General features: G+C 29.2%; 1 protein-coding gene across 1 annotated transcript; it reads left to right on the top strand.

The window, feature by feature from the left end:
- Positions 1-6,541: 6,541 nt before the first annotated feature.
- On the top strand, positions 6,542-14,412 carry LOC108916381 (endocuticle structural glycoprotein SgAbd-8-like). Its single transcript, XM_018722615.1, has 4 exons — positions 6,542-6,613; positions 10,733-10,896; positions 13,030-13,303; positions 14,174-14,412. Exons 1-4 carry the CDS (start codon positions 6,602-6,604, stop codon positions 14,255-14,257), a joined length of 534 nt encoding a protein of 177 aa, XP_018578131.1. The 5' UTR covers positions 6,542-6,601; the 3' UTR covers positions 14,258-14,412.
- Positions 14,413-15,777: the final 1,365 nt, after the last annotated feature.

The following is a 15,777-nucleotide window of genomic DNA, read 5'->3' as shown; positions in this document are numbered from 1 at the left end:
ATGTGCGTCAAAATATGATTACCTAAATAATACCTTCCCTGGACGTTGGCTTGGCAGAGGCGGTCCATTTGCTTGACCACCTCGTTCTCCAGACCTAACGCCATGTGATTTTTTCTTTTGGGCGTTGGTGTACAGAACGCCAGTGGCAAATTTGAACGAATTGCAGAACCGCCATCTATACAGCAAATAACACCAGAGATGATACGCAACTCCATTATAACAGTAGCACAACGTGCTGAAGCATGTTTAACAGCAGACGGTGGAAATTTTGAACAATTTTTTTAACTCATTTGTCGTAATTGTTTATCTAATGATTGAAAATTGAAATTTATAAATATATACCTATTTTTATTATTTTTGGATATTTGATACTGCTATATCTCGAAAAATACTGGCCTGATTGAAAAATCATAAAGACACTTTTTTATCACCTTATCTAGCTTAACATGATCCCACAGTATGTGTCCGCGAATTTCGTAACACCCTGTATATCTAGATGTTTTATATGTGTAGCTTGGGTAAAACTGCGTAGTCTGTACATGAATTTAAAAAAAAAAATGAAAACACCTAAGAAAAACCGTCTATTTCTTTGAAAAATTAACGAAACAGGAAGCACTTACCGCTTTATATTTCATGGAAAAATATGGAATCGACCTTCTACGTATATCCGACGATATGAAAAATATGTTTTCTTATAGTAAATATGTGTTATCAGACGACATCTCTCAATATAACTTCTGTTTGTGGCACGACCTTTAAACTAGTACAATTATTTGGTGAACAAGATGTGTGATTTATGTAGGTAGTATTAAAAAAATACTAATATTACCTGCATTGTATTTTATTTTATTTTCGTTTAATTCGATTTTAATGATCATAATGTCAATAATAATAGTCTGCTTTGGTTTATTGACTACTTTATATATAAAAAGTATATCTGAAGTCACAAATAGACACAACAATAAAAATAGAATATAAACGATTTATAGGCCTAATAAATAAAAGACATATATTCAACGGTATAAAAGCGATAATTTAATAAAAATGACATTGTAGATTTGTAAAATTTTGTGGTAGATATATTGTCAATTCGCGCTTTTTCGTGAACATGAACAAATTTATTGAATATTTTTATATCTACCTTGTTCTTTTGTGATAAGCACATAAGAGAAAATGAAGCCACCAAATTGCTGGCCTGTCGAGTAACGAGTATTATAGTTGTGTACGTCTGAATGTGTTGTTAAATTATGTAAACCATGTATATATGTTTGAAAAATATAAAGGCGAGGTAGTGGGAATATCTGGTATTTTTTGAATGGCTCCCTACATGAAGTATCCGGTGCAGCTCCATCTATAAGCCTAATAGCAGCCTTTTGAACTAGGAATACTTTAATTGCAATTATTGAATTTCCCTATAGGAGAATACTATAGGAGATATGGCTATGTATAACTGGAATAAACAGTTCGAAGGAGTTCGGCAAGTAAGAAGTTAGTTGCCGGAGTGCAAATATGGTAGAAGAACAGAGTATTGCAATATGATTACTCCAGGTAAGACGGGTATCAAGGATAACATCAAGCAATTTGGCAGGCTGAGATTGCTTAGCCCATTTATCAGAGCTAGTAGCAGCCTTTGTGTTTTTGACTGATTTAATTTTAAATTATTAGCAGAGAACCAGTCGTTAGCAATTTGGATATCACTCACTTCAAAACCAGCTCTAGTTAATACAGTGGTGTCGTCTACATAAAAAATATAGGAACAATTAACTACAGAGTTAGGCAAAACATTAATGTACGGTGGGCAAAAGATCGGACCCAAAGTAGATCCCTCAGGAACTATACTGGACTCCACACCCTTATTGTATAAAACGAATTTTGTTACATTTAACTAATCCTATATTCAAACACCAATAATTTTGAATCTACAATTTTCTTGAATTCATTCATTTCATGTTTACTGTAATCATATTATTGTAGTTCCTCTGCCCAAGATATTAAACAATTTTTTTCATGAAACCAATAATAATAATAATAATAAAAATATATGTTTCTTCCACCAATAATTGCTGTTGATTTTCTTACCTTATACTCATATCTAACACTCAAAGAGGTAAAAATTCACTTTTATTTAGAAAACGGCCGAGTCTTTTATATTCAAGAAGTATCATATTTATTTAAATAAGGCACCAATTGAGTAAAATGTTGCCGATGACTTCCAAATAATTCCTAATTTTGCCGCACTTTAAAGGAGATAGTATCTACCATAATTTTATTTTTTTTAATTTTTGTATCCTTTATATTGAATAAGAGCAACACTTGAATAAGGCATATTTGTCACAATCGTCTTATTTTGATTTCAGAAATTTTTATTAAGTCGAATCGCAAGCTTGTGGTTTTTATTGTAGATATTGGTTGTAATTATTACACAGTTATCTCTGGTTTCTCAATCAACTGAATAAATGAATTTATGTTATAATCAAAATGAGAATATTCCTAGATATTTAAGTACCTAAGGTTTATTTAAATTAATTACCGAAACGTTCTAGATTTCGCTAGAATTGCTAAATAACATCATATTTTTTCTTTTTCTTTTATTACTGAGAAAATCCTTGTAACTGCTTGTATATCTAATTGCCTATATGTGGGGGACTATTGTTATATACGAAAAGTTCCCATGTAAGTTGTCGGTCAGAAACATGTTCAGTTCGTTCAATAACTCATATAGAATTTGACTCCTCCAGTCAAAGGTGTCGCTGTACATGCATTTATAGATTTACAAAATTTTCATTTTCCTTTTATACGCGTATTCTCGGTTTTGACGAAATTTCGTTCAATTACAATAACTTGTATATTTATTATTGTTATTACGAAATCACAATTATATGGTGTCATAAAAATCAACATAAGAAAAAATAGTATAAATATAAATATAGTTTGCGGGACGCTACGTTTTCGAGTTACAGTGATGTTTAAATATTGATTCATTGGGATATTTCAAATATATCACATTTAGTAGCGTTATTTCAATATCTCTTAAAATATTTAATGTGCATTGAAATAACTAATCATGAGGCAAAAATCGCTGACTTGATGATATACTACCTGTCAACCATTAGAGGAGACGCTGGGAGATACCTTTACTAAAAACCCCAGAATTTCGATGTCACCGAATAGTCTAGAAATTAAATAAACCCATTTAACTTCTGTTGATGTTTCTAAGAATATAGACTTCCCCATTTTATTCGACAAAGAGTATTTTTTGAGCAATTTTAAAATACTTCTTCGACGTAGTTGAATGAATCTAAATATTTCCAGAAGTTGCGTTTGATACAAAATAATTTTAGGGACTTTTTGTTATTGTGTAACTTTTATTGCAATGTAATTCTGATTTCCTCAGAAAATTAAGAGGTTCTGCGCTTACCATTTTTATGGACTTTTCATAATTGCTTTACATTTCAAATTAAATTTTTTAACAAACATCTATACATTTTCAATGTCGAAGGCTTATTTTAAATTTAACAAAATGTTACTCAAGGATGGCCTCGCGTTTTGAATAAAATGGAAAACATCTTTGTATTTAGGAACATAAACCCGAATTAAATACATGTATACAATTTCCAAAATATTTAAAATTTAGTTCTAAGTGGCATGACAATATATGTTGTAATGAACACACTGTATCTCAAGAAATGACACCGAGTAATAGCAGAGAAAATTTCATGAAATTATAATGTAGACTCTAAGAAAGACATAAATTACGTTTAAAGAAAAATAAAAATCTCCTTTCATAGTTATTTCATATAAAAACTAAAACATTATCAGTCAAAATTTAACTGATACATTGTAAACGAGAAGCATGTCAAGAAAATAAAGTTTAGGTTCGAAGTAGAAGCATGAAAGTAAAAGAAAAATGCCACAAGAAGGGCCAATTTAACAATTTTACGAATAACTAAACGTTAAATAATCTAGTACAAAAGAAAATTCAAATATTATAGTATCAGAAAACACATAGGCTAGAAGTTTGTTATAAAAATTTGTCATGCAGAATGTCATATAAAAAATTTATTGTAAAATTAGTTTAAGATGTATAAAATTTACTACGCAGTTATAAAATATAAATTACGCCGTAAGTTAATTAAAATAAAATTCGTCGCAATATGTGGGAGAAATTGCGCAGTTAGAAAATAATATCATGGATACGAGTGACCAATTAAAAAGGAACAAATCAAAGATTTACATTGTACCGGAAAACAAAAGAGTATCGGTGGGAAGTAAACAAGTGGAAAAGAGAGGTTGATCCGAGACACTGGTGAGGGGTGCATGTTGTCCTGGGGCTCCCGAAAATAACATCAAAAACACCAGGAAGCAATCCACTCATATCCAACAGCCATCTTCAAAGAACGAGTACAGATGATAAACCACAACTAATGTGAGGTTAGAGTGACGATCGAAAATTCAGAAGCTGACAGAAATAAACGTAAGTCCAGTTGCATAAGCATAAGCGTATTCTCCAAACACATAAAGTAAAGTGTTGCGAATTTGAACTAAAAACAGTTTGTGAAATAGAAAACTTCAGTTCAAACCATAAACAATTTCAGTGGGTAAAATTAAAAATGACAGTTTTGAACATTTCCTAGTTTAAGAATTAGTTTAGTTTCGATGTTCGTAATATAAGTTAATTTGTTTCATAAAACTTTTAAAACATTAATAATTGGTTNTATTTAATCATACTTACACAAACAAAATTAAAATAAAAATATATAAATAAATATTATTATTATTATAATAATATTTATTTCGTGGTCCGTTTTTCATAGCTCACCACTGGCATCTGAGAAGACGTAAGATATACAGGGAGACTCAAATTAGAAAACAGTTGCGCCTTTTCAGGATTATTAAAATAAACCAAACAGATCAAAGATATCTCCTACCGTTCCTGAAATATTGTGAAAAAACTGAAAATATCAATTTTAGAAAATGCCATCTAACATCCTTATTTCACAACAGAAAGAGCTGAAATTTGGTACTGGGGGATAAGAAGATACGAGGAATCCATTTTCGTCGAAAGAAAATTTCTACGGCCACTAGTTTCAGTTATGCAACATTCAATTGTTTTTTTTTTTTTATGAGTAATCTTGACAGTAACAGATAGAAGATAAAATTACGAACATGTCAATATGTAACACTACTATTTTATTTGAATAAATAACTCATAAAATTAAAGAAATTCAATAATTTATTTAAAAAATAATAAAATCTAATTCTTGACGTAAAACAAAAATCAACAAACATTTTGACATATTCAAAATTTGCTAGAGCTTGCTGCCTTGTTTTAATACCTATTTTAATTGAAATTATTGTAAAGTTTTCAATTATAGAGAAGATAGAGATGTATAAGTTATACATAAAAAATAATAAAAACTGTAGAAACTATTAGAACTATCATCAATTATATCCAGAAAGACACTAGTCTGATTGAACGGTATTTTTAAATGTGTAGGTGGAAGTGTGAAAAAACCTAGACGCAGGTATACTTACTGTTTATTTGTTTTCAGAGATTACTTTTTCCAAATTATACCTATAAGTAAATGTACTAGACATCAAGTAAGAAGGGAACCCGTTAATGAAATTAATATTTTGTGACAAGCTAACATATATCCAGAGAGTTTTATGAGGGTAATCGCAAGAGAATGTGTTACTTTAGTGACAACCGTTAAAAATTTTGAAAAAATATAAGTACCATGATTATAAATTCAAACCAGTACATAAACTACATCTAAGAAATGGGGAACGAAGAATGGAATTTGTAGTTCGTTTCAGGGAAAGATAATAGAAGATAGATTGTTAGGCGGGAAAATTATTTGAAGCGATTAAACTACGTTCACAAATAATTCAAAAATCGTGTATGTTATTCACTGTATATTCAAAATATTATGAAACCTATAAACATTTTATTGAACTAACTTTTAAAATAACTAATAATAAGTTACTATATAAAATTAAAAAAGTATTTAGTAAGTGCATAAATTCAAATGCATAAATCTGATTTTACACTTCCTATTACATTTTTTTTTGCAATCGACCTAAAGCCAGATGTGATAAAGTAACCTCGAAATACCTACACGACGATGTGTGACTTACAGAACAGGAATGCATATGTATGTATTGCCTTTCAATAATGATTATTTCATTAAGCAAAAATAGAACTACTAGATTTTACTGAGTACACGTGTTACATAGATATATTGAAATATACGTTGCATTTCCAATATTTAAAAGCGTAAATTTGTAAATTAAAATAAATCAGAAATTACTTAATTTGACTGTTATGTAACAAAGTTGATCAGATGTGATCCTAAACTTAAATGTCACTCTTTTGTTTTTAACAGAGACTATAGAATTTTATTATTAAAGTTATATAAAAGCCTATCCAGGAAAAAACTTTACACATTATGATGTTTCATAAGAAAAAATCTGATAAAATATGGGTGATATTTAGTCATAACTTTAAGAGTGAGGATGCTCTAGTAGAGAGGGTATATATAGAGATTTCACTTTGATCGATAATTTGTATATGTCCTAGTCTCTTCTTCCAAGTATCATCATGAGGTTTTTGGTAAGTACCACTTACCTTTCACTGCACTGAACTCTGACATATCGATTTCTAATGTTACGTAACGTGCGTCGAACTTTCGTTAAGTGTAGGTGGTGTAACGTTTAAGGATTGGTTTAGTTAAAGATCATCGTGCTAAATTTTATCGAGGATACCGGTTTTTATGGAGATGAGTATTTGTAATACTTTTTATTTCATCATCAGCTTCTGCTTTTCCCTACGGACCGGCACAGTTGTGTTTCAGTTGATAAACATTATTTCATCATAAAAATTTTAATAAAATATAAAATTATTAAATTGCAAAGTGGACTAGTAGTTTAATTACTTCATAGTTATAAATAATATCCTTTGCACTCCATAAATTAAAATAACTTTTGTAGTTACTAACATCAGGGTGACTAAAAGATTAAATTTGCTTGTAATTTTTCTAACAAAAGCAAAAGAACGTTTACTAATACAATTGAAACGGTTGACAAGGTAATTCGACAGCTGTTAGCGTATAATTTTAACATAGTATCTAATAAATCTGATATCATATGTCAAACCAGTATATATAAAAAAATAAGTGTAATTAATAATTCATTTTGGGTATATTAAGCAACGATGTACAAAAAAATATCAAATTGCCTTAAAGAATATTATTATTTATAAATAAGCTTATTTAGTTTTAATACTTGGTATTATTTGTTAATAATGAAAAAGAAATTGATATTTTGCAATTACTTGTTTTTAATTATTTATTACACTTACTATAATTTAATCATTGTAGTGTAGAACGATATTTTTGAAAAAGTAAATTTATATCGAATTATACGTTGTATTCAATTCTATAGAGAAAGGACTATATTCAGGACTACAAATTGTAAGATGTAATATTACATAAGACATACCATCTAATGAGCAAAGATGTTGACAGAAATTGTAGGTTAAGCATTTTACGCGACATTTATTAGCTTAGTTTAACTCTAGTCCCTAGGTACCTATTTGCAGTGTAGTAAATGGTAATGAATAATTTGAAGGATAATAGTTCCCTCGAAAACCCACAAGTATTTCAGCTTTCTCGTCACATATTGCACATACAGATAATTTGTAGGTTTCTGTCGTTGTAGATTTTATAAGTGTGAACAAAAGTGACAACCCATTTTTCAGACAGGTATTCAATAAGTTACACTGTATATTTAGATACGTGTTAATTTAATTACAGACAATTCTTCATCCTCATAAATAACAAGTACTCGAAAATTGTGAAAATATTTTGATAGCTGTATTGTCTACAGACACGTGCGATTTTAATTATAAGTGCCAAATAATCTAATTAGGTCTTTTTAATACGTTGCAAATTTCACATATTTATTTTGTAGCCAATCAAACACAATATTTTGAAACATTACTGCAGCAACAAAAAAAAATCCGAAACCATTTCGCTTGGTTGGTACACTACGAGAAATTACATTGGAAATTTCTTGACGTTTAAGGTAATTTCGTCTCTTATATGAGTTTTAATTGCGAACTGTTTTGCTATTCATTTTTTGATATTATTGGGTACTACTTTTGTAATGTTTCAAAAATAAATATTTTAAAACAATTTAAACACAACAGATTCATCGGAAGTTTGCGTTTGCGATTAAACAACAGCAATGTCGGAATAATTTTCAAAATAATCATGACCTTGAAAAAAAAACGAAGAAAATTGAGCACTAGTATACAGTGTGTTTATTAAGTACTTATACAAACTTTAAAGGGTAAATCGTTCATATGAACATGGATCCGCAACTACTTGGTTCTTGAAATACAAAGCGTCTAATTTTTTTGTTTGGTATTTTCGGGAAACTGGGAGTGTTAATGATGAAAAAGTTAAATATATACTTAGTTTTTTGTTTAATGTTAGAGGGCGCCACATACACTGTTGTAGGTACATGGATTTAAATAACCATAACTTTTTTGTATCGCACTGTATTTCATTTTTGTCTAAAAAGCAGCTGTTTTGTAACAAAAACGGATTTAAAGTTAAACTTTGGAATCTTTATACTTAAGTTGAATCGTTAAGATTTTTTGAAAACCAAGTAAAAAATGTGTCTTTAATTGATTGTATTGCGATGTGACAAACTTAGATCATTTACAACACTTATACCAAACAAAAATTTTTTTTGGACGTTCTGTATCTCAAAAATATGAACTTTTTATCTTAAAATAAGTGAAAGATTCACCCTTTAAAGTTTGTACAAGTACTTAATAAACACCCTGTATACCTAGTATTTGAGGAATATCCCTAAGAGTCGAGTTACTGAATTGTTAGGCAACTATACTGGACTTGTACTTTGATTTTTACGTTACGGTTTGAAAAGACACACTTTGGAGCGAAATATTTGAATTTAATAAATTCAAAATTCTTGTTTAAAAAAACTGATTTAAAACACATTTTTTAGGCACTATTCTTTCGAAATTATGGTTAAATTATATCGTCTAAGTATTATTATTCAATAAAATAGTTTATGTTAACTGGTTTTAAAATTAAAAAACTAATTAATCAGAAGTTCTATTCAAACTTCGACAATCAAATTTACTTCTGAATATTTTTTTTCAAAAGACTTATTGCGGTATAGGTAGAAAAATCAACTGTCAAAGCTAAAATTTTTTATAAAAAATGGATAATACATATTTATTGTTTTCATTTGTCAATTATCAAATTTTTTAAAGGTCTTAAACATTCACTTGAGTAAATTTTTACTTATACGAGTAACTGATTAAATTGTTAAGCCCAAGTTTTATTAGTCCATATTAAACTTTGTTGGAAGTAAAGAGTAAACAGAATTATCATGTTCTTACTTGGAAACAAAGCCATTTGGGATATGCATTTTATTGAGAAGAATTACTTTCTTAAATTGGTGTACATATACAGGGTATTTCGCATAAAAAACCGACACAGAGCATGCCCCATGCAAGGAAACCCAAAATATGGCGATTTAACGCAACTTACCTTTATACTGCACCCCTGAGAAGTTCTAGGACTTGAAAGTGGGGTTTCAAATCAATATCTCAGTTATTCTTTAACTTAAAAAAAAATTTAGTAGTGTGAGTGTAATAAGAACATTAATGGTAAACTTCAATTGAAGTATTTTAAAGGGTTGATAAAGGATGAGGTACTATTAAAAGTTCGAGAATTTTTTAACCCATTGGCGACTTTAAAAAATTATTACTTTGTTTTAAGGGTAATTTAATTTTAAAACTTTTCTTACTCTTGTTAGTTTTCAAAAAGCTTTGTCGTTTTCGACAAAAACACGAATAACTAATAATACGTGTATGTCGTATGTGTTATTTAAAATCATCGAAAATTGAAATGTTGGCTATGAATTTAAACATTAAAGAAACAATCAGCAGTTATTGGATAGAGTAGACTTCAATTTTCGACGAAGAATAAATATGTCTGAGAGAAAACGGTGACCATTTTGAACACTTACTATAACTTATCAGTTCAAATTGTATGTTATTTTTGTTGTTTAAGTTGTTTATTTTTCTATTAAATTAATCTTATTCCAACTTTTTTCCCGATCGTCAAGTTTGACTTTTAAATTCATAGCCATCTTTCGAATTTTCGATGATTTTAAATAACACAGCTACAATACGTATAATTAGTTATTCATGTTTTTGTTTAAAACGACAAATTTTTTGATAACTAACAAGAATTAGAAAAGTTTTAAAATTAAATTCCCCATAAAACAAAGTAATAATTTTATCTGTCACATTTTAATGGTGCATCATCCGTTATTAACCCTTTAAAATGCTTCAATTGAACTCTACTTATTGTCGATTAATGCTCTTGGTACACTTACACCGTGTACCAAATTTGGTTTTTCTAAATTCGAGTATAACTGAGTTATTGATTTTTTTCAAAATTTGAAACCCTATTTTCAAGACCTGTAACTTCTCAGGGGTGCAGCTTGGTATAACGGAAAGTTGCGTTAAGATTCTTAGTAATAGTATTTCAAAGAATATCCTCCTTGATATTTTTACTCTACAACAATCCAAGGTACAACCATTGCGGTTGTGATATGCATTTTGAGAGAATATCCTACATGTAGGCATTTGTGACGATCAGTTTGTCAATAATTATATTTTTTTCAGGTAGTTTCAGTAATAACCCTTGGCATCGCCATTGCTCTTCCTCAAAGGCAGTATGATGAGCCTGTTCAACAAGAACCACGACAAAGGTCTAGTGAAAGTACAACCTTCATTCCTATAATCAGATTCGACAAGGAGCAAGGAGAAGACGGAAGCTACAAAGCATCGTAAGTGTTTTGATGTTATAATTAAAGCATTTTACTCTTTTAAAGTTTTAATGGTCTTAGGCCCGGTACTTTGAGTGTCGATTAAGGCTTGATTAACTAATCAGGCGATTAGACTGCGATATACTTTATAAAATAAATCAGTATATTATGTACAGTCTAATCGCCTGATCAGTTAATCAAGCTTTAACCGAGACTTAAAATACCGGGCCTTAATACTCAAACAATTATTTCCTTGGCATTTTGGGTAAGAGAATATATAATTTTAGATATCTACACTTAGTTAGTTGGGAGGAATCCGAATTATATAAAATATGAAGTTGACGTAAGGGAAGGGCATTTTTTCCAAATCACCAATCAGAGGGTGCAATAAAAGAAATAAACGGTGTATTATTTTCAAATTCTAGTTTTGTATATATGGTACTTACGCAAAACAAAGTTCGCGAAAAGTGAATGAGAATAGATTATAATCTATTAGTATTCTGCCAACTAATATTATTATTAGCTCATTCACTTTTCGCGACCTCCCTTTTGCGTATCATATAAAAACTTTAGAATTTGAAAATAATATTACACTGTTTATTTAATAACATATTATTATTTCCAATAAAAATATTGCAGGCAAATTAGCATCGTTCTGTTTACTTTATATACATATAATATATATAAATAACAATGGTTTAGTTTAATTATTACATTTATTATTTTAGATTCAGTTAGGGAAATGAGTACCTACATTCTTCAAATCTCTGACCAATCCTACATTTTTAAACAATCCAATATAAAAACTTTGTACTAAAATTCAACAACTTCTATTATTAGTTTAGTAAAAAGTATTTTGATTTAAAATAACAAAAAAATGAAAGAAAAATATCAAGTAATATGTTCTTTGGTTAGTGTAATAGTGTAATTATGGTTTCTTAGAGATTTTTTTATTCCTATGTTGTCCTCAAAATATGCCCCTTTCCATCAATAATTACACCACTCTTTCAAATAATAAAAAATATGTCAGTCATTCTTGACTTAAAGAAATGAATGAGCATGAATCTTATTACTCATGTCGTTTGTTCTTAAACAGCGGTAGTGACATTGATTTCAATTTTCCAAAAATTATTTATGCATATTTAAACATCGGTTCCAGGCAGGACTTCTCTGAACTATACGTGACGGTTTGCCCGTGGTTAGCCGCTTCTTCAATCAGGAATTTTATAATGATGCGTTGTGCAACAGGGGAGGGACCTCTTACTCATTCATAGTACAAGTGATTAATAGAATATTTCTACAAGGATGATAGAAAGGAGATTGAGTCGACATTACAAATCCGTTTTTATCATCTAAAACCCTTAGGGTTGTACTATCTGTACTGATTTAAAAATTAAAATCTCATATTATATATTACATTGCATTACATTTACATTTGATTGGCTATAATATTATTAGCAAAATTGATTAAAATCCGCAACAATTTGTAAAAAATTCTTGAAGTTGTATTTAAATCTTCTAATTTAAAAGTCACTTTTAATTAAACAAGAAGTGACATAAAAATTTCAGTCAGAAGAACTCCTAATAAAATTTCAATACAAATTTTAATTATCACATAGGCTTCCTTTTAAAAAATCTTTCCACGTACTTCTCAAAAATTATAATTGATGTCTATTAACAAGAAAAATATAAACTGAAATGCCATTACGTCAAATTTTTGTGATATATTTCAATAATAAATAAAAAATTAAATTAAAATCCCATAAAAAAACTGCAAATTGCTGAACTTTAACTGTGGAAGTAGGTACTCAAAATATTCTAGTCGATTTGGATGATTCTGTCACATTAATTTTCACTAAAGAAATTAAGATTTACACTAGGTACCCTAAAGAGTACGAGGCCTCATTCAGAATTTCGCGGTTTTTTTGGGTAAAATTGTTACAAAACTCGGTGGATTTTTTCAGTCGATTTTCATCCATACACCTCGGTTTTAAAAACAATTTTACCTGAGGGGCTTCTACTTCTACGACGTAGAAAGAGCGTTCGTCAAATTAACAAATCAACATTATTTTCTTGGTGTAATTTCTACTACTATTATTACTATAGCATGTATTCTTTTTTAATAATGTACAATAAAGAAAATTGTTTTCGTAGCTATGAAACTGGAAACAATATTATTGCTGAAGAAGAAGGGTATGTAAAGAACTTGGGACCTGATCCAGATGCAGAAGGAGAAACACTAAATGCCCAAGTGCAACAGGGTTCTTATACTTACACATCTCCCGATGGCCAAATTATCACAGTAAACTACATTGCTGATGAGACTGGTTTCCATGCCACCGGAGATCACCTACCAACACCACCTCCTGTAAGTCCAGAAGTACAAAAGGGACTTGACCTTATCTTCGCTGGTATTAGGGCGCAACAGGTAATATTTTGTTAATTTTTAATCTCAATGATATAAATTGTTGGTCATAATTAAGAGGTGAATCTCTAAGAAATTCATTTTTAATATTATTTTAGCACATAAGAGCAACATATGACATACATTTTTTAAATGTGTAGGTACTTTTATTTTGTCTTGTCACACCGTAAAATAAATAAAACATAATAATAAACTAAATAGCATACAACCAAACAGTAAAAAGTAGTAGTTCCACACTTATGACGAAGTCTAACTTATAGCTACTATTCTGTAAACTTAGTATGGTTTATGTTGCTAAAAAAGAATAACTAAAAAGCAAAAAATTGATAAGAAATTGTTGTTGAAAGTTTATTTGAAAGATGTAAACCATAATTGATGACTTGTTACTGTCTGAAGATATTTATTTCTGGTATAGTTTCCGTTTTTTCTTTTTTTTTATTTTTCCACCTGTGAAAAGATGTAAAAATTAGTGAAATGACAAATACAAAGTTGTTGAGGTTTCGAAAATTATCTCTTTTCGTTTTCTGAACTTTTTTTGACGTTTCGTTTTAGTTGCTTTGATAGTTCGTTTGTTCATAATGTTTGTGCCCCGAGTATCTTTAGTTTGAAAGTTTGAATCTTAGAGTTTACAATTGATTTAATAATATCTGACTTATACATTGAAAACAGTAATGTACTAAGGGGGAACCTTGAGGTACACCTGGGGTAATATCTCTATCACATGAAAATTTATTATTATAAATTTTCTGAGAACGATTAAATAAAATAGAATTTTATAAGTTTAAGTGATAATTAACCAAAATCATAATATTCCAGTTTACAACACTAATTCATGATTTATTAAATTGATTTTAAATATGACATTTATTGCAGGAAGCAGATGAACGGGAAGCTAAAGAGAATCCCCAGGGCAGGAAAGAAATACCTCAGGATTACAATGGACAGTATCGACAGTAAGATTATATAGTATAGTGTAAAACTGTGATTTACTGCTTTGTGTGTTACCATAGACTGATATCATCATCCATAATCCGTCATCTCTTGTGTGAAAGCAATGTTTTAGTTTTGTGACCTTTACTTATATGATAAAATAAAACGACTTAAGATTTGAACCTCTTCTTTCTTTTGCAAATAAACCATAAATTATATCATTGTACATGGCCACGTAAGATGATAGACTCAAGATCCATAAGAAAATTTTTTATCTAAAGCACCCTATATAAAAAAAGTTTATTATAAGATTTTTCTTTCTAAAGTGTATCAGTTAAGTGTTTTCTTACTTTTGCTAGAGAAATTTAATTTCAAATATTCAAATATGAACTATTGGATTTTGCAGTTGTTTTATTGTGATTATTAATTTAATACAAAAAACATTTCTAAGCTATTTCCTATTTTTTAATAAGAAATATAATATGTACTTATATTTCACAGTAACGTACGGTCGCAACGCAGAAATATAGCCAAATAGACTTGTGTATAGCTTAAAGTTAATCTCACGTAAAGTTACTAATGTTGACTTCTAGTGTTCCTGTTTGTTTTTCAAAACCTCTAGAATCTAATGTAATTTCTTTATTTTTAAGAATTTTTCAAATATGAAAACATTATTATAGTAACTTCTTGTACAGAATTTCGTTGTAATTCAGATGTTTGTTTCAACGTTTCTTTTCCTCGATAACACTGGCATTTTGACGCATTTTGACACATTTTTGAAAAGTTAACAAATTATTATTTACATTCAGTACGCAGTAATATCGTATCCATAAGAACAAAAAAAAATGATTAAAACAAACATTTTTAATTAATTTCTCCTTTCCTGTTTTTTAATACATCGCTCTGAAACGCTATTCCTCCATCGCTTTATATTTTTCATAGTTTCCAAGATCTCAATATATACATCACTAAAGTAACGCACATGGTGTATAAAGAAGTACTAATTGAGAGACATAGGCTTCCAATTAGTATAATTGGGTAAATTATTCAGTTTTAGTGACATTGTATAACAATGATGATTTAAAGAATATATACGATATACAGGAGGTTTGATAGTGTCGTTGCGACGTATATTTACATTATAAACATCAGTTTTATAGCGAATCTTGTTATATACATAAGGAGAACTTTTCGTTTATAAAAAAATGCGCTCTATTTTTCATATTCAACCAATGAATTATTCTAAAAATATGATACTTACAAATGCCAGAAATTAATCTTAAGGAATTTTGAAGCTTTTTGATTGGACTGGTATCAAATGCTGACAAGAAAAGCTCAAATTTTGATCAATTATTATTAGTCCTAGGTTTTTAACAGAAATAGTAAAATTAATACTATCATCTATTATATTGAAGTTAAGTTGCCATGCACATTTTTTTTACTACCGAAAACTATTACTGCTATTAATTTGTAAGGAATGTCCCTGAGCTAATTTTACAACATTATTATAACTCAAAATTAATTGCTTAAATTGCTTGTTCACTATC

This window comes from Anoplophora glabripennis, unplaced genomic scaffold (assembly GCF_000390285.2).
Source record: "Anoplophora glabripennis isolate ALB-LARVAE unplaced genomic scaffold, Agla_2.0 scaffold1552, whole genome shotgun sequence".
Lineage (NCBI taxonomy): Eukaryota > Metazoa > Arthropoda > Insecta > Coleoptera > Cerambycidae > Anoplophora > Anoplophora glabripennis.
This window is presented reverse-complemented; position numbering and strand designations above follow the sequence as displayed.

Bases quoted from the DNA above. Each gene is read 5' to 3' on its own strand.
- LOC108916381 (XM_018722615.1), top strand. The intron at 10,897-13,029 runs GTAAGTGTTTTG...TTGTTTTCGTAG, and splicing joins GACGGAAGCTACAAAGCATC to CTATGAAACTGGAAACAATA. The intron at 13,304-14,173 runs GTAATATTTTGT...CATTTATTGCAG, and splicing joins CTGGTATTAGGGCGCAACAG to GAAGCAGATGAACGGGAAGC.